Raw genomic sequence first — 25,204 nt, forward strand, 5'->3', positions numbered from 1 at the left:
GAACCAGAAGAGACTGCAAGACACCAATGATGGATTCCTGGACCTGAAGACCTGTGGAAGAAGGGGACCAAGTCCAAGAAGCACTGAAAAGTCCAGGGAGAACAGGAGCCCCTGTTTACCCGGATGAAAGTGCAAAGGGAGAACTACCAGTGAAGAACAGTCAGTACTGCACCCAAGAGGAAGGATGTGGGTTCCTGGTTGGTGCAGATGATGTCCCATGCAGGATGGATGATTGCAGTCTGGTTTGCATCGCTGGATTGTGCCAACAAGCCTTGGCACATGCAAAGCTCATGGTTAGCAGAAAATGGCGCTGCCCAGGACCAGGAGGGACCTTGTGGCCTCTACCCAGGAGGGAGAAGCAGAGGGGGCTCTCAGCAACTCAGAGAGCCCTCAGAACACCAGGCAGCGCACACAGGAGTCCACAGCACGGGGACTAAGAAGGTGCAAATGGAGGCCCATACAGTATTACACAAAGGAATCCCACGCCGCAGGAAAACCACTCAGAAAGCTGTGCATTGCAGGAAGGAGTGCAGAGGGTTGGAGCTGTGCTGTGCACGAAGAACTTCGGGGAAGGTCGCAAACAAACCCTGGCAACTGCAAATCACACGGTGCATGGGGGTACCGTCTTGCTTGGGGAGGCAAACTCTTACTTCCACCAAAGATGGACAGCTGGACTTCAGGACCGCCTGGACCACTTCAGTCCACCACCTGAGTTGCTGGATCCACGCAATTCTTCAGGAGAGGGGACCCAAGCCACCGATCGTCGCTGCAGAGAGATGCCTGCTGAAGCAGGGAAGTGACTCCTTCACTTCAACGGAGATTCTTCGTTCTTCTGGTGTGGGCTGAAGACAGGCAGTCCTCGGAGGATGCACAACCTGGAAATAGTTGCTGGCAGGAACTGAAGATACAATGTTGGAGAAGTCATCTTTGCTTCGTTGTTGCAGTTTGTAGAGTTCCTGGTGGGCCCAGATGCAGTTTCATCGGTAGAAGGTGAAGTAAAAGATGCGGATGATTCCTGCTGGAGTTTTGCAATCTGAATCTGAGGAAACACCCAAAGGAGAGACCCTAAATAGCCCTGATAGAGGATTTGGTCATCTACACAGGTAAGCACCTATCAGTGGAGAGCTCTGACGTCACCTGCTGACACTGGCCACTCAGATGCTCCCAGAGTGCCCCACCACCTTGGAATCCAAAATGGCAAAACCCAGGGACACTGGAGGAGCTCTGGGACCCCCCCCCCCCTGGGGTTTTGATGGACAGGGGAGGGGCACTCCCCTTTCCTTTGTTCATTTTCACACCAGAACAGGGACTGGGGGCTCCCTGAACTGGTGTAGACTGGATTATGCAAAGAGGGCACCATCTGTGCCCTTCAAAGCATTTCCAGAGGCTCTGGGAGGTGTAACATCCCTCTCCTGAAAGAAATCCGTTGTTCTGCCTTCCTGGGGTCGAGCTGCTTGAGCAAAAGGAGGGCAGAAACCTGTCTGTGAGGTGGCAGCAGCTGGGGCTGCCTAGAAAGCCTCAGAAGGCTGGTATGGCAGTACTGGGAGTCCAATGTGGAGACCCCAAAGTGCATGGAATTATACAACCACTGTTAGAATCAGCATTGGGGTATAATTCCAAGATGTTAGACACCTTACATGGCCATATTCGGAGTTACCATTATGAAGCTGGACATAGGTATTGACCTATGTCCAGTGCATGTGTAAAATGGCTCCCCCGCACTGAGGAAGTCTGGGAAAATGGTCCTGGATGATGTGGGGGCACCTCTGCTAGTGCAGGGGTGCCCTCACACACAGGTACTCTGCACACAGCCTTCAGGATTGGAAGGATTGGTATATGGGTGACTTATAAGTGACCTGGTTCATTGTAAATGGCCGTGAAATGGTGCATGCACCATTTTAAACAGGCTGCAATGGCAGTCCTGTAGAAGCCTTTGCATGGGCTCCCTCTGGGTGGCAAAAGTAATGCTACAGCCCATAGGGATCCCCTGGAATCCCAATGCCCTGGGTACCTAAGTACCATATACTATGGACTTATAAGGGGTGTCCAGTATGCCAATTTGGGGTGAAATACTGGGATACCAGTATACAGTGACCACATTTAAAGGAGAGAGAGCGTAAGCACTGGGGTCCTGGTTAGCAGGATCCCAGTGACACAGTTAAACACACTGACATCAGGCAGAAATTGGAGGTAACATGCCAAAAAGAGGGTACTTTCCTACACAGCCCACCCCCCCTGGCTTGCATCCTGGGTGAGTGACTTATTGTGCAAGATCTGTGGAACATCATGCCAATCTTTGCGGACTGTAGACCTTATGATTGGGAAGGGTTGGCCCAGTTTCTGTGGTTTTGTTATCCTTGCCTTCTCTTACAGGTCATGCTGCTTACATGCTCAGGACTCCACCGACCCCCTACTGCTAGAGGGCACCCTACGCTCCCCCTCCAAATACAGTCATATCTACTCTCTGTTCTTCCATTGGGTCATCCCTTCACATCTCTTCAACACACTCTATACTGCGGCACAGGGAGTGAGGATGAGGGAAGGGCCCCTGGGAATAGGGAATACATTGCTGATTCTTCCCCATCAGGCCCCTACAATGCATCTTTACCCTTCTGCTGCAACACAGTTCCCAGTTGTACAGTGACAGCCCATGCACATACAAAACTCATATCCCGCAATATCCGAGGACTCAATTCTAGCAAACGCTGAAAGGTATGGATATACATACTGCAACACAACCCTGACATAGTTCTTCTGGGATTCCGCAGACACTAAAACGCTGGGGGTAGTATGCATTTAACATGCATATATATTTTGTACATTCTATAGGGTCCCAGCGCATTGGCGGGAATATTTAGTGCTTATGATTATTGATGAGGATCTCTAGAAGAGAACTCCCTTTACTGAGTTTATGTCTTCGAGTTAACTTCGCTTGAACAATGGACAAGATTCTTAAAGTTCACATCATTGTTCCTTGGTTCTCAGAGCAAAAGCAAAACAAAAATAAATCATATATGTTTATATCTAAATAACTAAATACCATGCACTCTGAGGTCAAACGTTTTTACAGACACAGTGGTAGCACTGAGAATGACTAACTCACAAGACTAGGCGTACCTGTGATTTTATCATGGATGATTATGACGAACGGAAGAGCAAAGGTTAGACAGCATGACCAGTTTGGCAAGAAAGGATGTAGTTCTGGTGGTCCTCATGTCATGACTTCCATTATCTACTTCTCCCAGTAGAGATGTGAAGAGGCTTGCAAAGTGACCCTGTACAGCGCCACCTCTGCCTTTTGTCTAGGTTTCTACTACATAAATTCTTCATACATACAAACAAGCTCCCGGGAGAGTAAGATACACTGCCGAACATCTGGCTGCTCATGAGATCTGATATGTTTATGGACGTACTCAGATGTGGTGTTTTGAGGGTTTATCAATTTGTTTTTCCAGGATATTGGAGAGCAAACATAAAGACCTAACATGACACGCAATTTACTACATATGTTTAGGAATCTTCTGCAAAAGGAGCCCTGTTGTGTGGAAGCATATAATACTACCTGCTGACACTAGACAAGATGGTGACAGAACTTGATTTAAACCTAAGTATCAGCATGCCAAAATAAGAATTATCAGTCCTGCGGACCGGTACCCTAACTTTCTAGGCCATGTATACAATCACCACCCTTCATTTTATAGATCTACTTTCCCAGTTGGTGGGGAAAAAACTTTAAGAAATGGAGACTCAGTTACTTTAAAGAGAAAGTGAAAGGGGAATAAACTCACGAGGGAGCAAACAGAAACTAGCAGCATGCCTTATGAAGGGACATTAATCAAAAACATTATGGGACTCATTTATGAGGCCACCGGAGTGTCACTTTTTTGCGACACTCCGGTGGCGCTATGCAGTGCACCATATCAACAAGGTGGTGTTAAGCCACTTTTCCTAGCTTAACACCACCTTGTAGATATGGGCTGCCCAACACAGTTTTCTGCTTTACGGCACTGCCTCAGGTTAACGAGAAACTGTAAACCTGAGACAGCGCCAAAAACTAACGCCACCCCAGTGGCATTACAGTCGTGCAACAAGGAGAATTACTTTTATTTCTCCTCTGTTTTTTTCTCTTTCATTTTTCATTTTGCAGCACACATAGAAGGAGCAAATTTCCATTAAGGATTGTTTTTTTGTAGGAAGGTGTCTCTTTCTACACAAAACAATGTCCCCCACAATGCAGGCATCCTTGAACCATGGAGAAAGGGTGGCTGCGTTGGCTCTAAGCAGCTAATTTAGTGCCGGCACAGCAGGAAACACAGGGATGCAGATATTCTTTTAAATGTGGTGCATACCTGCATTTTGCAAATTATGCAGCTTGGCGCAGCAACATTGCTTGTGGCACCATGCTGCGCCATTTCCCTGTAGATGAGGCCATATGTCCGCATAACAAATCGTGTTGATGCCTCTGGGGTCCATTAGCCTAGTTATCCAGTCATTTATCCATTCACTAGGTTACATTTTGTGACAGTTCCTCTCTCTGTTGGTTGCTGAGAAACCATCCATTGATCACAAGGGGACAAAGGAGGGGAAGAAAATATAGAAGTAAGCGCACAATGGCTAAAAATCAGTCTTAGCACCCTAAAACAACCTTAACGAAGTAGTGTTGGACTCTTACTGCAATGATACGCAGGAAATAGAAACAGTTTCTCACACTACAGATAGACCGAGAAGTGAACAAAGAGGGAAAGAATTAACAAAGGAAATCAGAGAGAAGAGTATGAATGGACAGAAATAAAATAAATAGACAAATATTTGTAAGCATGAGGGGGACATATGAAGTTTTGAATTGAGAAAGGATTTTGTCATGTTCCACCAGGCAGTGTGCGTGTCTGAGTATGGTTGTGTGTGTGTGTGTATGTAAAATGTTTAGTACCAGAAATCGGTGTTATTTCCAGAAAATAGATGAGATAAAGAACAAACATTTGTAGGAGATTTAAAATTCAACCGGATGAACAACAACATGTGGACAGGTACAGAAACTTTTTAGGGGTGTGTGTTCAATCAGGAGACTGGCTGAATTGAATAGGTAGATCAACTGCCTTATTAGTGATTCATGCGTGTAAGTGAAAGCAACTGGAGAACATTTGGGTTAACAAACTTGTGAAATGCCCTGGATGGTTAGACATCCTGAATTTTGACAGAGCTGAAGGTAAATCAAAAATTTCATGAAAAGATAATAATAATATGCGTCTCTCCTGGGAGGTTGCTATTTTACAAATTATTTTTACTGTGCTGTAACTTGTTTATTACTCACTTTTATATTTCGCACTTCTGTACTGGAGTATTCTGTTGGTTATCAAACAAATATTTTAACTTAAGTAGCTTGCACATGCTATTAAGGGACGTTTTATAGATATTGGAATGGTCGAAAAAATTCAGGAGCCACAAAGTACTATTAACCACATTAGAAGCCTAGCGTTTGTTTTAGGTGAAATAAAATAAATACAACAATAAAATCATCCATGTAAGAATGACATTGGGGCAAATACCTGCATCTGAGGAACCTGCACAAGTTATCAATTAAATAAAGTTATAATTGCAAACATTGGGCCTCATTATGACCCTGGCGGGCGGCGGAGGCCACCCGCCAGGATGCCGCCCTCCAAAATACCGCGCCGCGGTCAAAAGACCGCGGCGGGTATTACAAGTTTTCCCCTGGGCTGGCGGGCGGTTGCTGAAAAACCGCCCGCCAGCCCAGGGGAAAACGACCTTCCCACGAGGATGCCGGCTCGTAATCGAGCCGGCGGAGTGGGAAGGTGCGACGGGTGCAGTGGCACCCGTCGCGTATTTCAGTGTCTGCAAGGCAGACACTGAAATACTTTGCGGGGCCCTCTTACGGGGGCCCCGCGACCCCCCCTACCGCCATCCTGTTCATGGCGGCTTTCCCGCCATGAACAGGATGGCGGTAGGGGGGGTCGGAATCCTCATGGCTGCGGAGCGCGCTCCGCAGCCATGGAGGATTCACACGAGCAGCGGAAAGTCAGCGGGAGACCGCTGACTTTCCGCTTCTGACCGCGGCTGAACCGCCGCGGTCAGAATGCTCGTTGGAGCACCGCCAGCCTGTTGGCGGTGCTCCCGTGGTCGGTGGCCCTGGCGGCCACCGGCCGCCAGGGTCAGAATGACCCTCATTGTCTCTACTCATTAATGTACATTGCATTTAGGTGAGATAATTAGTGAGCAAAAAACAGAAGAAGGAAAGTGAAAATAAGATCCACAAGATGCACATACATTTGGTAACTCTTACTCCATTTCGAAAAATCTTTGCTGAATCTTGAGTCAATGTGAAGTCTTGAACGGGAATGCATCCTAGCTGAGCCTGAATAAGACTTAAAAGAAGAAGACTTAAAGTTACAATATTATTTTCAGCATTCTTATAATTAAAGCATTTTCACAGCCAACAGATATTCACCTGTTTGAATTGAAAAGTTGTTGTAGGACATTACAATGAATGCCTTTCCCACACAATGCCATTATTATGCATTGCCTTTACCACACAAGTCTTTATCGTATATATGTGTTTACCATGCATGCCTTTACAACGAAAGGGTAAGTATATATCAGGTAAGTGAAACTCCTGTCTTTGTATTATTATATATATATATATATATATATATATATATATATATATATATATATTTATATAAATCACCACTAGGTAGTTATAGTTTGGACCATGTTTCCATAGAAAAAGCATTTTTTTACTTTCCCATATCTTTGGCACCATTTGACAAGTGTTCACAAAACTTTCCCAAAAAAATGATCAGGACATTCTTGGTGCACAAGGGAAGCTTCAGGGTGATCCGTCAAGCAGGGGTCGAGAAATACTGGGTTCGCAAAACATTGTGTTTCCGATGTTAATTCCCATAGTACCTATCAACATGTCTACAGCCTGAACCACTGGACAGATTTACTCCCAATTTGTCAGAAAGCTAGCTGCCGGTACGCAGACAGTACTTTTTAGGTCGAGCGTTAGCGTTCGGCCTGCTGTATACTAAAGTATACAATAGAGTGAGTTTCAGCATTTTGATTTGTTAGTTGCAGTGTCCTTCAAAAATCCTTGCCTGCTAGTGGTCAGTTCTGCCTCTCTGTCCTGCCTTTTTTCACTTTGGGAGCAGCAATAAGTACTGCGTAATTACGCTATGTCCTGATTATCTCTTCTGAAGGGGACTTTTTCTTTCAGTATTGGCCTGTTTGCCTTGCACTGTGGGTGTGTGTTCAGTCCCTCCTCCCCACCAGCTCCCTCTGTAAACATAAACCAACGTCAGAGGGGGGCTTTTCCAGGGCCAGCTCGCTCTTGCTCTCTTCCTATTTTCAGCAGTCTGTGTGGCAATAAAAGTCCAGTAATTAATTTACAACGCTATGAGCTTTAACTCGAGCAAACACGAGACTATCGCATTCCAAATGCTTGTTATCTTTTGTTTGCAGTGGGATCTCGCTTGTTTAATTTGGCATTGGCTAGTGTTTTTACAATTATGTGGTGCAATTTGTATTTCTCCTCTGAAGTTGAACCACTGACATAAAATATAATACCTCGAGTACTAAAACACATCTTTCTTTTGCTAGCTGGTTTGTAAACTGCTACTGTTGACGCTAGTAAGTATTAATGATTTTGAAATAGTTTGTGTGCCAGGCTCGAGGGAGGTCAGAAATCGTGATCAAAGGTTTGAAGCAGCGCGCTGAAACGCCTCCTGTCAATTTGCCTCAATTTGTACACTAATGATATAAGTCTTCCCAATCTCTTTGGGGTCAGCGCATGTGTATTTTGGATATGCTTAGCTATCAGCACCAAGGGGTTCATCGACTGTGCTAGCCCACTCTCCTCCCAGGGCACTGTACCACCTTCCCTCCGTTACAGTGCAGGTTTCTGAAAAAAGGGTCCATTGAATTAAACCTTTCTACTGCTTTGTAAGCAGCCTATTGTGACTCGTAATGACTTTTAATGAATGAGAAAGGACGGGGAATGAGATGATTGGGCCTCACTGGGCCGCTTTTGATCAGCGCCTGGCACATAGCAAAGCAACACAAATGGACAATCGAGAGCCTTTCTTGCGCCGTTAATGTGTGTGTTTCAACACATCACTCACAATGGCTGTCCTGCTCAGTTGAGCGTGTCGCTGCTAACAGCTCCAGGGAAGAAGGCTCCGTTGAGAACAGGCTTCCGCTTTTATCAGCGCATGTGTAAAACACATGGCGAGGAGGCCCACAATGTAAATTTGAGAAATGTGAACTTGCTATGCTTGCCCATTTGATTATAGATCGAAGCAGCAGATCTTGCACCCCTAGGGAGACACCTGTAAGGCCTGCTTTTGGCCCAAGTTAAGCTGTGCCTTCTTGTGCTAAAAACAATGATTCTGTGCAGTTGTGTGAGTAGAGAGGCTCTTATAGGCTTGAAAAACGGTCAACTGCGGTTTTAATGTCAGCAGCTTTTATATATCAGCGGCCTCGTTTAGTTGAAAAGCACCATAAATAAATGTTGCACCATTTGATAGTGTCCCATATTGGTATCGCCGGGATTTGAATTCATGACTCGCGACCTGTAACCACAGTAATCATCACCCCTAACATTCAACTCATAAGCAAGCCTGCTGCCTCAAAATGCCTGCAGAAAGCGATTAAAGGGCAATTTTACTACTGGCTTACTTTCAGAGCAAGCTCGTTCACACACGATCCTCATGCTTTAAGACAGCCGGGGAAATTAGTGAAGTAATTTTGTTTATGTGGCTACAGACTACACAACTAGCCACAGCTGATTGCTATGGATTATAAAGGTACATTCATTACCGATAAAAGAGGCATTTGCCACTTCACATGACAGGTACAACGGAGAGGATGGAAATCAGTGCTACTTGTGGCGTGTAATTATAGGGTGAGTTACTGATGGGGCACCATATGACCAAAGCGTGTCAGCATAATTGAAAAGGGCTTTTGATTACTCAGCAACAAACGTAGACTGAGTCAACATGGCTAGGGGTAAATATGCTTCTTGAAAACGGGAGCAGCTCGCACAACTAAATTGAACTTCGGAGCATAACAAATCAATTTACGAGGATATTGTCATCTTCGTAAAGGTTATTTGTGAATGTGGAATTTCAGCTAGTATAGTAATGTTTCTACATTCGCAAATGCAGTTGTAAAAGGTGGGTTTGTGTGCATTTCCGAGTGGCCGTGAGTGCATTTCTAGTAAGGGAACAGAGAGGAATGCCTCCTTGTTCAATGGGTTTCTTTAAACAAAAAAAGAATCTCTAGGGAGACAAAAAAGTTAATTGTTAAAATGGACATTTTCGTCAAATCTTCAGCATTGTACAAATTCTGCTACCTTAATCTTATGCAAGCGAAACCTTTGGAAAGTTAAAGGCTAGCATGCATTTCCAAGAGGGCTTCAAGGAATTTTTGTAACCCTTGAAATGTATGAAACTTAGGGCCTCATTAACATGGACCTAACGGCACACTGTGCCACCAGAGCAACAAGTTTTTGACTCCCATGTGGCGCAGTGTGCCAACCCCTATTTACAAGGCCACATAAAGCCACCTTGCATGGCTTTCCATGGCCTTGTAAATATGGACCCCTTTCAGGCATAGAACTGTGTGAAAGGGGTGTTTCCTGGGTGTTGCATGGGGTGTTCCCAAACAACAGCCATGGAACCCAATGGAATCTGATGCATTCCCAGATTTACAAGTCTGGGAATGCGTCAGAATCCTACGCCACTTCAGTAGTGGCATAGAAGTGTCACAACATATCTTTAATTCTTCCTGTTTTTTAAGGTTGAGCAGAGCAGCGTGCAAGTGCTGCTTTTCAGATGTGTTGGTATGTATCTGGGCTTTTAACCACGCCCACCGCACACACTCATCACTATCACATGTTCATGGGCTTGTCTTTCAAAAATCATTTCTTTTCGTTGGTAACTGCTTTACATTCGCCCCTCATTAGGGCGGTTCTGTTACTTCCTTGGCCATTGACCCTGTTACGTGGATAATTGCACTTTTGTTGACAACTTTGACTGCGAGCAAACTTCTTTTTCCTTTTTTCTCTCTCTTCGCTCTCACGACAGTGCTTTGAATCAGCTCACATATGTCAACTGTTTTACTTTTTATTTTCAGTTTGTGTGGCAAGAAAAGTCCAGTTAGCCATTTACAACGCTAATAGCTCTACTTTGAACAAACGCGAGACCCATTGCATTGCAGATGCTTGTTGTTATTTGGTGTAAATCTGTTCAGTAGTCTAGGAGATATTCAAGGGCAAGTACATTTGTATACCTCTGGCCGCTAAAAATGTGTGAATGTTTCGTGAATTTTCGTGAATACGCATGCAAATAGAAGCGCTGTAATTGGCTGATCGCAATCGGACTAGAAAGTTGTGACTTTCAAATTGAAAATTGCATGCGGGATCAAGGTGAAGGCACCCTGGCCCCAGGGGTGTGATATAAGTGTGTTCTAGGGGTAAATTATAGGTTTAATATAATTTTGTGTCACAGTGCAAAATATTCACAAAAAGTTGTGAATTTTCGCTCATTCCCCTGAATTATTCGCAAAATATTCACAAATATGGAAACATTTGAAAGAAAAGCCATAGACCCCTCATTCATACACAAATTCATTCACTCATACATGCATTCAGCGGCTCAGGTATCCACTCAGACGCTCAAGCACCCACTCAGACCAAAGCATACACTCACACACCCACTTTCAGACCCAGTCAGACACTCACACATATACTGAAAGAGACAGGCCCTGTGGTGCAAGGTTGGGTGGTTATAAAGGCTCGGCTGCAAGGCCTGGCTGCAAGGTTAAAATAACATATAGTAGTTAAAATTACAGCTCCCGCCAAGCAAATAGATTCATCCCAAGGGTGGGCACCGCAGGAGGTAGCAAGAGCCAACCCTGGGATGTGGCAGTCCCAAGGGCCATGTATGGCTCCATGAGGGGGCTCCATCTTTTACATTTGGCCCCATACATTTGTATCTATTTGTAGCCCCAGGGATATGGTGGTCCTGGGTCCAGCGGGGAGAGGGGGAGGGTCCGCAGGACCATGCTAATATTTATTTTTATATTTTGCCCCGGGAAGGTAGTGGACCCCTGGGGTCCATGATGGGGTCCCTCCTAATTTCCTTTTGAAGTCTGGGGAGGTGGTGGTCCCTAGGGCATGAAGGATCTACACGACCCCCCCACTATGTTATTTTGAAGCTAGCCCCGGTGTGCAGGTGGGTCAGTGCATCCCCACGTACAATAACTTTCCTTGCCTGGGGAGGTGGCAGTCCCTGGGGTTGGGGGCTGCATGGGCCTCCCGCATACAATAACATGCATTGCCCCGTGGAGGTGGCAGCCCCCAGGGCATGGGGAGCCACACAGGCCTCTCTGTAATACATTAACATACATTGCCCTGGGGAGGTTGTTCTTCTGAAAGCCCTAGAAGGGGGCTCATGTGCACCCTCCTATTATTAGCACACAATGCCCCCCGACCTGACCCACCTGGGGTGCAAAAGCATTTTTAAATGCATAAGAATGCATTTTTTTTAATCACAGATGAATTCACATATCCAGTTGTGGATTTCTCTGTGATTTATTGAAAAAAAAAGTTGTTAGCCTTAGTGGGGTTCAAAGGGGATGCCTGGACCAAGGCTACGGGGAGTAGGGTAAACATACCCTTCCCTTTTTCTTTTTTTTTTTGCTGTTTTTTTGGGACTCAGCTAAAGCCAAGTTCCAAAACGGCTGCCAACACTTCTTGTTTGAAGTGTTGGTAGCCAATCATATTTCAGCAGGAGATCTTCCTGGATCTGCAGCCCTAGGTATACACATTTCTTTTCACTTTATTATCTTGAAAACTACTGAACAGATTTACACCAAATAGAAGAAGGGTGATCTGCAGGACGTAAGCTACCTTTTTGCCAAATTTTATGTCATTCAGTCCAGCGATTGAGCCTGCTGGTGTGTCTAAAGAGTCTATGGAAATTCACATGGGAAACACACTTTTTGACTCCCCCCCTTCCTTTTTTCTCAGCCCCCACTTGACGGATCATCCCGAAAAACACTTTATTTTGGAAAATGTTGTCAAGATTTGTCATATGATGCCAAAGATATAAGCAAGTCAATAAAAGCTTTTTCAATGGAAACTAAGTCCTAAATATACCTAGTGGTGACTGCCAATAGGTAAATTATACATAACTATAACGCATACCCTAAGGTAACTATAACTCCCATCCTCTCCATGCACTGCTAACTACCCCACATATATTACATATATTACATCAGTCACAACATCTTCTATGACATCATTAATAATATCACTGCAACATTTGCAGTGAAATTAATAATGAGAAAACTGTGTATGGCGAGGCGTGAGTTATAATTACTTCAGATGACTAAAACTATAACTGCTGAATTTCTATAGTTTTGTGTGTGTAAATCTAAACCTAACTATAACGTCCCAGTAACCTTTGTTTTTTCAGTGAGTTTCTAAGGTTTATTTAATTTTATTTCCTAACTATAACGTCCCCGTAACCTTTGTTTTTTTCAGTGAATATATTATTATATGAATATACATAAACAATTAGATCGTATTCTATGCATAGACACACTTTGCATGCATATACACACTTTGCACACACACACTATGAATTATAATTTGCAGGGGTTTGAGTGATGTGCAATCCTCGCCTGAGCCCGGATCCAGCATCAGGTGTCCGTGTTACCTAGTATGCATGGTTTAAGAAGAGAGTGCATATGGAGATGAGGATGTTCTGTCACATCACACAGTTTCCATGTCTTCAATGGTGTGCGTTCAAAAGTCATGTGAATTGTCCCAGGAGAATGAATACTAAATCACCGAAATGACATCATTCCTGTGGAGTATGGGTTTTGAACCTAATGATCTACATGCAATATCAATTAACCTCAATGTGAATGCTATATATTTATATATAACTATATAGGAGTCTGTATTTGCTGTCAGTTTAATTATCTTTCAGTCATTAGTCTCAATTAATTGTTTTTCCCTCCACTGACACAATCGAGCCAGTCGTCTTACAGACACTGACATTGCGAGGGCGGCAAGAGCTCCTAACGTCAGAAGCAGTTGGGGGCTGCACGTCTTACAGCCTGCTAAATTTACACCCTAGTCTATTAAATATTATTTGAAGGGGCTACTGGATTTGAAGGCCTCTCTAAGCTGGTGCAGTGTGTAACCCCCTGGTATTGGTCAGGCTGGCACGGAACATAGGGACAGGACTGGAACCTGGGTCTGCTAGACACGTTTCACTATGTGGGAAGCAATCCTCTTTAAAAAGGTTTATAAACGTGTCGACGCCACAAAGGGATTCTACTAACGGACTGAGTCACATTATTGTCTAGAACATATTTTTTCGAAGTCATTGGCACCAACCCTCGGATTTCGTTTTCTCTGGCATGTTCCGCACCTCGTTCCTCTGCGCTCTGATACACACTCATCACCTTATTTCAGGATCTTCCCACAGTCATTTTGCTCTCCTGCACTAGGAACCAGGGCCGGCTTTAGGACTGTTGGCGCCCTGTGGGCAGTTTATTGTAGGGCCCCCCACCCCATGACCTCCTCCTTCGGTTTCACTCTCTACCACCCGGAAAATGTGCCCCTCATTCCTCCATCGCTCCCCTTTCATATACATTCATGTGATTTAAAGCACTTGTAAAGGCTGGTTTTACCAATCCACTCAGCTAGCCACATAAAATATAGAGGCATATTTAAGAGCCCCTAGCGCTATTCTAACGCCACATTAGCGTCATTTTTTTACGCTAATGTGGGCTCAGAAGGCCAAAAACGCCGTGCCATATTTACAAAGTGGCGCAATGCATGCATTGCACCACTTTGTATCCCTTTGCACTACATTATGCCTGCGCCAGCCATAATAAATGGAAAGGTGGCATTCCTACATTAGAGAGGGACAAAAAAATGTCGCAAAGAAATCTGACAGATTTCTTTGCATCATTTTTTTCTGCACTTTTAAAATGAGCCGTCTGTTGGTTACAACGGGCCTCTGGATGCTTTACAGGATTAGCATCAACATTTTTGACGCTAATCCTGCAAAGCGCCGGATTAGCATAAAAAATTCTGACGCCAGTTCCCTAACTACCGCCATGGTGCGCTGTATTTTAAATATGATGCACACATGGTGGTGTTAGAGGGGGTGCTAAAGGGCGCAAGAAAAGTGGTGCAGCACTGTGTGCAGCGCCACTTTTTTCAAATATGCCCCATAGGGCAGTGCTTAATTTGTAAATAAAAAGGTGCCAGTGCCCAAAGCCCTCCTCTTCAATCCATTTACAAGCACTCCCTGCCCATTCAGCTCACTCTTGCGGATTTCTGCTTTTTCCCATTGTGATGCTTTTTCATTTTTCTCTTCCTCCGTCTTTCCCATATGTGTCTTTTTCTCGCAGTAAATGCGTGAGGCAGAAAAATAAGCGCCGGCCCTCAAAAATAGGTGCTGGTGCTGTGCACCGGAAACAACAAGCACAAATTAAGCACTGCCATAGGGGCATATTTAAGAGCCCCTAGTGCCATTCTAACCCCACATTAGTATCATTTTTTTACATTAATGTAGCGTTAGAAGACCAAAAACGCTGCACCATATTTACAAAGAGGCGTGCCACTTTGTAACCTTTTGCGCTACATTGTTCCTGCGCCAGGCATAATGTATGAAAAGGGGGCATCCCCCAGTTAGGGGGGTCAAAAAAATTATGTAAAGAAATCTGTTAGATTTCTTTGCATCATTTTTTTCCCGGCACTTTTAACGCCTGCTCAGAGCAGACATTAAAAGGAGGCTTCCGTTGGTTACAATGGGCATCTGGGTGCTTTAGCGTAAAAAATTTAGGTGCTAGTCCTCTAACTACTGCCACCGTGCACCATATTTAAAATATGATGCACACATGGTGGCATTAGGGGGGCGCTAAGGGGTGCAAGAAAAGTGGCGCTGCACACAGTGCAGTGCCACTTTTCTTAAATATGCCCCATAGTTCTGTTTTTTGCAGCAGGCACATTAACCCTCCATGCTACCTTATGTTGAGTCAAAAGCTGCCACTAGTCAAAACTCCCATCTCTCTCCCTAGCAGGAACATTAATCACAAGAGGTATCTTGTCATTTTAAATGTTTCTTGATGGATATACGCACAAGAAACTTATCAGCAGGTGCTTTTAAATCGCAAGTTTCTGAAGTTATTGCTAAACACAGCGCCCCCCCCTGAGGTCAGCGCCCAGTGCGGTCACACTGCTCGCACCACCCAAAAGCCGGCCCTGCTAGGAACCCATACGGCCCTCATTTCGATCACCTTCTTCCTTTACACAATTAAAGACACGCACCAACAAATGCGCTTTCTCTACACGAAATCCACTGTGACAGAAGAGGCGAGTCCCAGATCAGTGCTGAAGGATTTACGTGCAAGGCTTGTCATATCGAGACAAATGCACAAAAAGGAACATTTAAAATGTAGCTTTCATTTTTAGGTTGAGCATAGCAGCGCGCAAGCCCTGCTTTTCCAATGGGTTGGTATGTATCTGGGCTTTTAACCACGCCCACTGCAAGCCCATCAAGATCACTTGTTCATGGGCTTGCCTTTCAAAAATCCTCTGTTTTCGTTGGTAAATGCTTTACGTTTGTCCCTCTTTGGGGCGGTTTTGTTACCGCCTTGGACATCGACCCTGTTACGTGGATAATTGCACTTTTGCCAATAACTTTGCCTGCGAGCTAACTTCTTTCTCCTTTTGTGTCTCTCCTTTGTCTCATTGCTGCGGTGGCGGCGCTTTGATTCGGCTCGCTTATTTCAATTGTTTTACTTTTTATTTTCAGTTTTTGTGGCAAGGAAAGTCCAGTTAGGAATTACAACACTAACAGCGCTAACTCGAGCAAACATGAGAGCCATTGTATTGCAAATGCTTTTTGTAAAAGTTGCTTATGCAGACCTTTGTGTCCAGCATTCATTTGTCATTCTCATCTTCTGGATGTTCTCTGTAATTGCAGCACATAAAACGTCCCCTCTTCTTGGTGTATACACTTGCACGCTGCATATTTTTCATTCTGGAATGACAAGCGGTAACAGCACACTGCACAGGCACACATTCTGCGTCACGCATAGACATCCGGGTGCACCAGTGTGTTTTATGCTCATGTTAAATGTTTTCGAAATGATGTGCAGATAGCAGTTCAGTAAAGAGGAGCGCACGCTTTTCGTTTCTCAGGTTTGTTGTGAATCAAAGATTTGTAATAGGCTCACACTAAACACTATGGGCACCACACACATCTCTATTGTGTAACAGTGTGCGGTTACACCAGTACAACGCACAGTAGAGACTCTCCATAGAACCCATGTTGTACAACCGACTCTAAGGCAATGGCTAACGCTATGCAACCCGTCCACCCTCTCCAGACTACGCCTCAGTACACTAAGAACTGGCAGAGGACCGGAAGAGGTACTTGTGACTACGTATCCCAGCATGCAACTTTCTTCACTTAGAAACAATAGGCTCCAGGACTCCTTGTGACAGAACACAAAGGATGAACTGAGACTGGGATAAGCAGGCAGAACTACGTATTCCAGAATACACCTTCATTTAATCAGTGTAGCATTCCTGTCACACTACAAGGACATGTGATAGAGCGTTCCAGCCTAATAATTTACCTGTATTTGGACGCTCTTGGGTCGATGAATCTTTTGACCAAGTGGGACTCTCTTTACCCAGGAGTAACCAATCAAAATCAACAATCGATAATAAATAACGAACATAAGCAATGCCCTGATCAACATAACACTTCACAATTAATCCAGAATACATTTCGGCGAAACCATGACCTTTCGGTCATGAATAACCACACCAGTTTATGCAAAGTTAATGAATTTATTTCCCTATATTAACAAAGCTAGCACAATGTAGATGTGTTTCAACACCAAATGATATATGTAAATGAACATTAATAGCTGTCCATAACGGCGGAAAAGATGCAATCTATGCAGCATTTGAATAACAATGCCTTCGATAATAGCAACACAAACCACTAAAACTATAATCTGTAATGGACTAATTGCATACATTTAGTCAGCATAACAAGGTCTCAAATTGCATCGTGCATCAAATGAATCCTCATCTAACCTCAAATTAGCATCGACATGTGGGACTTCATGCAAAAACAATTTAGCAACATTAATTTGGAAAACTCCTAACTAAGGCTCTTATCAAAAATCAGCAGTAAGTTACCTAAAAAGAAACACAATGCAATTGTACAATTTTCCTTTCATATTTACCAAATTCAATCAGCATTCAAGGAAGTCTTCGTCTCACAGGTACCGGATTCGATCAGCATGGGATGGGGCAAAGGGGGCAGGGTGGACGGGGCAATTGCCTCACGGCGGCAAGATAAAAGGACAACTATTACTTCATGCAAAGGGGCAAATCAAAGTTAAAGTCTCTAGGGCGAGAATTACTTAAAGTCTCTTTCTCTCGATTAGAGAAAGCATCAAAGTTTCTTTCAAAATGGCGTCGCAGCAAGATGGGCCATAATGTCTGCAATGTCTCAATGGGTGCAATAGGTAATGGCCGCAATGTCTATAATGGCTGCTTTCTTCTTGTGCACCTGGTTTAAATAGACAACAGTTCAAATCCAGTAGGGTCTTCCATTGGAGGGTTCATAGGTTGGCTTCAAATTGTCCAATCAAAAACAACAGTTCACAAGCTTCTACCTAAGCATACATTATCCTTGGAGTCGGGAACGTAAGTTGCAACATATTTTACCAATTAACTCACTTTCAGAGCGTCCATTGTCTGCACCTGCAGATTGACCTTGGAGCAAAGAAGAAGATGCCAGGCTGGCACGAAACCTTAAAGATAAGCATGTGAACGGTCTCACTGGAAAAGTACAGCTTCAAGCAAGAATACACGTTTCATTAGCACATTGGAAAAATACGAGCATCTAAACCGTGAGACAAGGCAACTAGGCCAAAGCCTCCACTAAAGTTATGCTAAGCTAAAGCATTTCTAACAAGCAAATCATGGCACACGTTTACGATTATGTCAAACTAGTACAATTCTAATACATCACGTTATATGAAGCACGCTTATAAATGTCGGCAAACTATGCTGAGGGCACATTTGTCCCCGTACAATCTTATTTAGTTCGATTAAAGTCACACTTGATTATTGCAGCACTACGTTTATGCGCTAATAAATGTAAAACCTTCATTTCAGCGTCATCACATGCACGACGCAAACATAATAAACAAACATTGAGAAAACCACTAAGTGTCGGCTCTGCAAAATGTATTGGTTTTCTGAATTTACTTTTAGACATCTTGCACAGATAATAGACACGCCTTGTGAGAAATTACCACAGAAAACAAATTGCTTCACTGCATTACTTCAAACCAGTCTTTAATGACCTACAAAAGATGCAGGTTACAGGTAAGTAACGTATTTAGCAGAGGCAAGGACTGCTCTAGAGAACAGAGTACAGAAACTCTTAAACTCTTACAGCTAAAAAATAACTGCAGCTCAGTGCACATAAGGGGCATGCAGGTGATGACGCAGAAATGAAGGTTTTACATTTATTAGCGCATAAACGTAGTGCCGCAATAATCAAGTGTGACTTTAGCCGAACTAATAAAGATTGTACGGGGACAAATGTGCCCTCAGAGTAGTTCGCCAACATTTATAAGCGTGCTTTATATAACGTGATGTATTAGAATTGTACTAATCTGACATAACTGTAAACGTGTGCCATGATTTGCTTGTTTGAAATGTTTTAACTTAGCATAACTTTAGTGGAGGCTTTGGCCTAGTTGCCTTGTCTCACGGTTTAGATGCTCGTGTTTTTCTAATGTGCTAATAAAACGTGTATTCTTGCTTGAAGCTGTACTTTTCCAGTGAGATCGGTTCACATGCTTATCTTTAAGGTTTTGTGCCAGCCTGGCATCTTCTTCTTTGCTCCAAGGTCAATCTGCAGGTGCAGACAATGGAAGCTCTGAAAGTGAGTTAATTGGTAAAATATGTTGCAACTTACGTTCCCGACTCCAAGGATAATGTATGCCTAGGTAGAAGCTTGTGAATTGTTGTTTTTGATTGGACAATTTGAAGCCAACCTATGAACCCTCCAATGGAAGACCCTACTGGATTTGAACTCTTGATTATTTAAACCTGGTGCACAAGAAGAAAGCAGCCATTAGCCCTTAGCCATTTTAGCCATTAGCCATTACCCGCCATTTGCAGGACATTGCAGCCATTATGGCCCATCTTGCCGACCTCGTCATTTTGCCATCTTCCACGATGCCAATTGATGTTCGACGCCATTTTGAATGAGACTTTGATGCTTTCTCTAATCGAGAGAAAGAGACTTTAAGTAATTCTCGCCCTAGAGACTTTAACTTTGATTTGCCCCTTTGCATAAAGTAGTAGTTTTGTCCTTTTATCTTGCCGCTGTGAGGCAATTGCCCCGTCCACCCTGCCCCCTTTGCCCCGTCCCATGCTGATCGAAACCGGTACCTGTGAGACGAAGACTTCCTTGAATGCTGATTGAATTTGGTAAATATGAAAGGAAAATGTACAATTGCATTGTGTTTCTTTTTAGGTAACCAACTGCTGATTTTTGATAAGAGCCCTAGTCAAGAGTTTTCCAAATCAATGTTGCTAAATTGTTTTTGCATGAAGTCCAACATGCAGATGCTAATTTGATGTTAGATGAGGATTCATTTGTTGCACGATGCAATTTGAGACCTTGTTATGCTGACTAATGTATGCAATTAGCCCATTACAGATTATAGTTTTAGTGGTTTGCGTTGCTATCATCGAATGCATTGTTATTCAAATGCTGCATAGATTGCATCTTTTTCGCCGTTATGGACAGCTATTAATGTTCATTTACATATATCATTTGGTGTTGAGACACATTTATATCGTGCTAGCTTTGTTAATATAGGGAAATAAATTCATTAACTTAAATAAACTGGTGTGGTTATTCATGGCCGGAAGGTCATGGTTCGCCGAAATGTTTTCTGGATTAATTGTGAAGTGTTATGTTGATCAGGGCATTGCTTATGTTCGTTATTGATTATTGATTTGATTAAATTGACTAATCTCGGGTGAAGAGAGCCCCACTTGGTCAAAAGATTCATCGACCCAAGAGCGTCCAAATACAGGTAATTTATTAGGTCGGAACGCTCTATCAGTAGATGGTAGCAGAGGACGGTTCGCCCTTTGGGACCTCACTCGAGAGGTAACGGTTTCGCCCTTTGGGACCTCACTCGAGAGGTAACGGTTTCGCCCTTTGGGACCCCACTCGAGAGGTAACGGTTTCGCCCTTTGGGACCCCGCTCGAGAGGTAACGGTTACACTCTTTGAGACCCCACTCGAGAAGTATATGGTGTTGAATTTTTCTTGGGTAAAACAGATTGAGAGAATGATGATGCCCTAAGTCCCCCGCGACTTTCCCGGGATCTCGGAGCTTGCGAATGGAGAGAATGGAGGTGTGAAATCGGCGTTGGCGGTACTAGTGACGGTATGAGTGAAGTTAGGATTTTGCGCTTGCACAGCTTATTGCCGCAGATTGTTTGAAAAGGTTGCGAGGATTTTAGAGAATAGCGGAGGTGCGACTCCGAGTGTGAGAGTAGGGAAGTCGTCGAACTTCATGTGCATGTGGCGCTTTGTGCAGGAAAAGGTCCACGTGGTTGTTGTTGTTGAGACGGGCCCTGCGAGGTCAAGAGACTCAGGAGTATGTTGAAAAGTGTATGAGACACTTGTTTTATGTTGTGGTCTGGTCGGTTTAATAGGTTGACCGGGCGTGGTCAACGAGTCGGTACGTGTGTTAAGGGAGTGGAAGAAAACTTCGACTTCGGGCTTTGACAAATTCTAAGTGCACTAGAATAGATCATTGACAAGTTGAGAGCACAGTCTGCGGGTCAGAATTTGCTTGCGAAAGTGGGGACCGAGAAAGATGGAATAACTGCTGAGGCTAGTGAAAAATCCCTAAGGTCCTGAAGCGATTGTGTTACCCTTCCTGTAGTAAACCGACAGATCTGTTTTAATATTATTTGGTTGCTCGTGATACATGCCAGAAGTTGTTACGAGAGGACCTGAGTGAAGGAGGACAAGCCGCGAGGCTTTGTCAGCCGCAGAGTGTGTGAGTGTGACGTCACTAGGAGCCGCGTTGGGATAGGTTGGTTGCAGAGAAGGGTCGCGCACGGATTGGACGCAGTCCGTGGGGCTCGATTGGAAGGGGAAAGGCAAGCGAAGAGTATTCCGGGAATTAAAGTCACTTATTGATTACAAACTTTGTGAAATAAAAGACGAGAAAATGAAATTTTTTAAAGCATTAAAGAGTGCGATGAAGGGGGAGTCTTACATTAAAGCGAGCGTAGGAGAGGAGACGCCACCCGAAGGTACACCAGCTTACATTGTAATGGAGGAAAGGGGGGTAGCTCCATGCCTTTGGCTAAAGCAATGGCACAAGCTAACAGAGAGACATGGGAGCGTAGCGTTCCCGATCCATGGGACATTCAATATAAGGATCCTAGAGAATTTGAGATTCGCGATGTACGACATGAAGGTACCTCCAAGGCCAGCACAGTTTGAGGCTCTAGCGATTTGGGAACTAATGGCTAGACAGCAACAGCAAAAGAAGTTCGAGGCCAGGATAAGAAAGTTAGAAAAGACACTAGCGGACGCTAGGTGGGATAATGCACAGAAGGTGTGGAGGTCAGATATATTGCAGGGAATAAAATTGTTTCCCGCAATTGCTAAGGAAGAAGAGGCGACAGGCAAGAAAGCTACCTGTAAGACAAACAGGAGGTGTTCCAAAGATAGAGAGGACGAGGAAAAGTTAAGGAGAGAAGACGAGTCAGAGGATGAGGAGTTCATCATGCAATTGCTGAACGACCGTCCACCACCCTATGCAGAGAGTGAACAAGGTCCAAGTACCAGTTCTGCCCCTCCGGCACCGGTACAGAATAATGAAACTCCGAATTCAGAAACGCCATCGGGATCTAAGGACCCGAGTTTACTGTTCACCCCGCAGATACCGCAAGTTAGGAGAATATATCCAGATGTGCCTATATTGAAAACAGCAGAAAATTATCAGCCACAGGTCCCAAGGTACTACAGCAGTGACAACAGTACGGGAATGATTCTAGATCCAACCGTAATGGGAGTACAGAATGGTCGCAACCCAACATTGGCACAAGCTGAGTCAACCCAGTTTTTGATGCCTCAAAAGCAGATGCAGGGGGGAACCGCACATGCTCAGATGACGGGGAGTCAGATGGGCATGCCGGCAATGATGACCCATAGTGTGGGAATGAACATGCCTCAGAACCTGGGGGATGGACAGAACCCAGATGCGATATCCCTACCTATTACTGTAGGTCCACCAGTACCTTTGTACATTCAGCCTAACTCAGGTATGAGCGGTCAAGGATCAATGGTGCAGAATGGGACGGAAAGGAGGTACATAGAAAATACTCCAGAGACAACTCCGATAGCGGCTCTGCCAACTGGATCTGGGTCCTTGATGGAGTTTAGTCCCATATGTGCTCAGTCAACAGTGGTGAGGTCGAGTCCCCCACTGATGATACTGCTATCATCGAACACTGAAAAGTTGCCGCAACCATCAATGGCAGTCGATGTGAATGCTACACTGATGGGGTTGAATGCGCAACAGCTGACACAGTGGTTCAACAGTCTGAATTCCACACAAAGCTCAGCCAGTGGGAAGGGAGACGACTATCTGAATAGTGTCAGGTTGAACATGGAAGCAGAAGAATTGGTGGAAGGGACTATGGGTTTGAATAGGTTAGAGTCCTACTCGGAAGAAGAGCTGAGGTATCTATGTCCCAGGATTACGAGAGAAGTGAACAAGGTACATAGAAGGTTGCAAGAAATAGCTGACAGAAACGGGGTTGAGATAGACAAGACAAAACACTTGAGCAGGAGCTATAGATTGGATTTCAGGACCACAGACTTTGAACACATGAGGTCAGCAGGCATGAAAGCGCACCTTAGAGAATTGCTGCAGAGTGCACAAGTGTGGAGGTGCTTAGACAAATGGGAAAGTAGATGGGCAAAGAAAAAGGAAAAGAAGAAAGATAGTGTCCCAGAGCATAAGGAGAAAAGACCACAGAGTAGTGATGCAATAACCATGTTACCAATGAGGGAGACAGCAGGGGGAAAATTAATACATGTACCGTGGCACAGAAGCGACATTCAGTCTTTTACGGATGATTTTCCCAAACTGAGAGAGAAACCGATTGAATGGTATCAGCAGACTGATAGGTTTGTGAAGCTTGCAAAATGTCTTTGGGAAGACCTGAACACCCTCTTTGAGATTGTGGTTCCGGCAGATTTGTGGGAAGACTGCAAAAGGGCTGTAGGTTGGCCGACAAGTGAACCAGAGAGAGACAGGGATACGGGTGCACCATCACCTATGGTAATGAGCTTATACTATAAGGTGATTGAGCATTTGAAGACGAAGGTTGCCGCGAAAAATGTGGATTGGCAGAAGATTGATCGAACTGCCCAAGAGGCTAAAGAGTCGATTCATGGTTACTATGAGAGGTTGTTGAAGGCGTTCAAGAACTACAGTGGCACGGAAACAATAGAGGCGAAGGACATGCTTCATTTTGTGTTTAGATTTGTGGAAGGGCTGAGACCAGAGATAAGTCAGATGATAAAGATGCATTTGATTTGTTGGCAGTCGAAACCTATTGATGAGGTGTTGAATTATGCGAAATACTGTAGCGACGAAATTGAAGTGAAACAGAAAAGGTTGAAAGAGAAAGTGATGATGATGCAACTTAAAGCAGCTCAGACAGGTTTGCAAGGGTTGCAAGGGTTCCAACAGCAGATGCCGCAGCCGCAGCCGCAGCCGCAGGGAAATATGGTGTTTCAGCCACAGGTGAGAGGCAGAGGCAGAGGAGGCAGGTGTTGGTCAGCAAAACAATGATGTCAATGCATTCCAGACAATGAGGGGACCGAAAATGAAAGGTCCAAACCCAAATTTTCAGACCATAAATCAGCTGCAGGGATTACAGCCCATGCAGCCGCAGCAGATGCAGATGCCCCGTGTGCAGATGACGCAAATGCAGCCAATGCAACAGCAGTTTCCCATGGTACCTAATCAGCAAATGCAAATACCTTTGGCACCAGTGAGTCAGCAGCAAGTGATGGTTCCTCCACAGGTCTCGGGTCAGGTGATGAATACAAATGGCACAGTACAACAGTTCCCATTACACAGTGAGAATGGAATAAACAATGTATGGGAGAGTGAAAGTTCAGATGAGGAGGGAAATTGTGTGCTTGCAGCATCCTTGGAAGTTGATCAAAAGGGTCCATATGTGGAGGGAAGAGTTATGGGTCATCGTGTTTCATTCTTGGTTAACACAGGAGCCACACGTTCAACTGTTAGGAGCATTGAAGTACCAAATTTGCCACTCTCAGGGAGAACAGTTCAAGTAGTGGGAGTAGCAAACAGGCACTTGACGAACCCAATCACAGATCCAGTACAAGTCAGAATTGGTAACTATCAAGGGTCACATAATTTTGTGGTATGTGACTCAAGCCCGATAGCACTGTTAGGGAGAGACCTATTGTGCAAATTGGGATGTTCGATTATGTGTTCGAACGATGGAATTAGAATTCAGACGAGCAGTGATGGGGAAGAAGAGGACAGTGTAGAAGGGGATGAGATGGAAACTGTCGATGAAGAATATCCTCTGATTAACCTTTTTCTGATGATAACTGAAGAGGATATTCCAGCTGAATTACGGGAAACAGTCGGAAAGGAAGTGTGGGATATGACAGGAAAAGAGGTGGGATTGGTGAAAGGAGTGGAACCAGTGAAAGTGACCATAAAACCCAATGTAACCTTTCCCCAGACCCCACAATACCACATGGCACAAGACACCCTCATGAAAGTCGCCCAACTCATTGACGAGTTTGTAAAACAAGGAGTATTGAAAGAAGTGTTAAGCAGTCCATGTAATTCACCAATCATGGGACTAATAAAACCGAGTGGAAAGGTCCGAATCGTGCAGGACTTGAGGAAAATAAATGACATCGTAATTAAATGCTGCCCTGTAGTACCGAATCCAGCTGTGATAATGTTTCAAGTCCCTTGCGATGCCGAGTGGTTCTCAGTCATCAACTTGTCACAAG

The 25,204-nt window shown here is 44.4% G+C and overlaps 1 protein-coding gene across 1 annotated transcript in view; it reads right to left on the reverse strand.

Annotated features, from left to right (window-relative positions):
• Nucleotides 1-25,204, reverse strand: part of HFM1 (helicase for meiosis 1) — a 2,166,952-nt gene that overhangs the window by 759,711 nt on the left and 1,382,037 nt on the right. The window contains exon 18 of the mRNA XM_069233212.1: nt 6,286-6,383. Coding sequence (XP_069089313.1) covers nt 6,286-6,383 — 98 coding nt within the window. The remainder of the gene's footprint in view (nt 1-6,285; nt 6,384-25,204) is intronic.

The sequence above is a fragment of the Pleurodeles waltl genome, chromosome 4_2 (assembly GCF_031143425.1).
Source record: "Pleurodeles waltl isolate 20211129_DDA chromosome 4_2, aPleWal1.hap1.20221129, whole genome shotgun sequence".
NCBI classification, from domain to species: Eukaryota; Metazoa; Chordata; class Amphibia; order Caudata; family Salamandridae; genus Pleurodeles; species Pleurodeles waltl.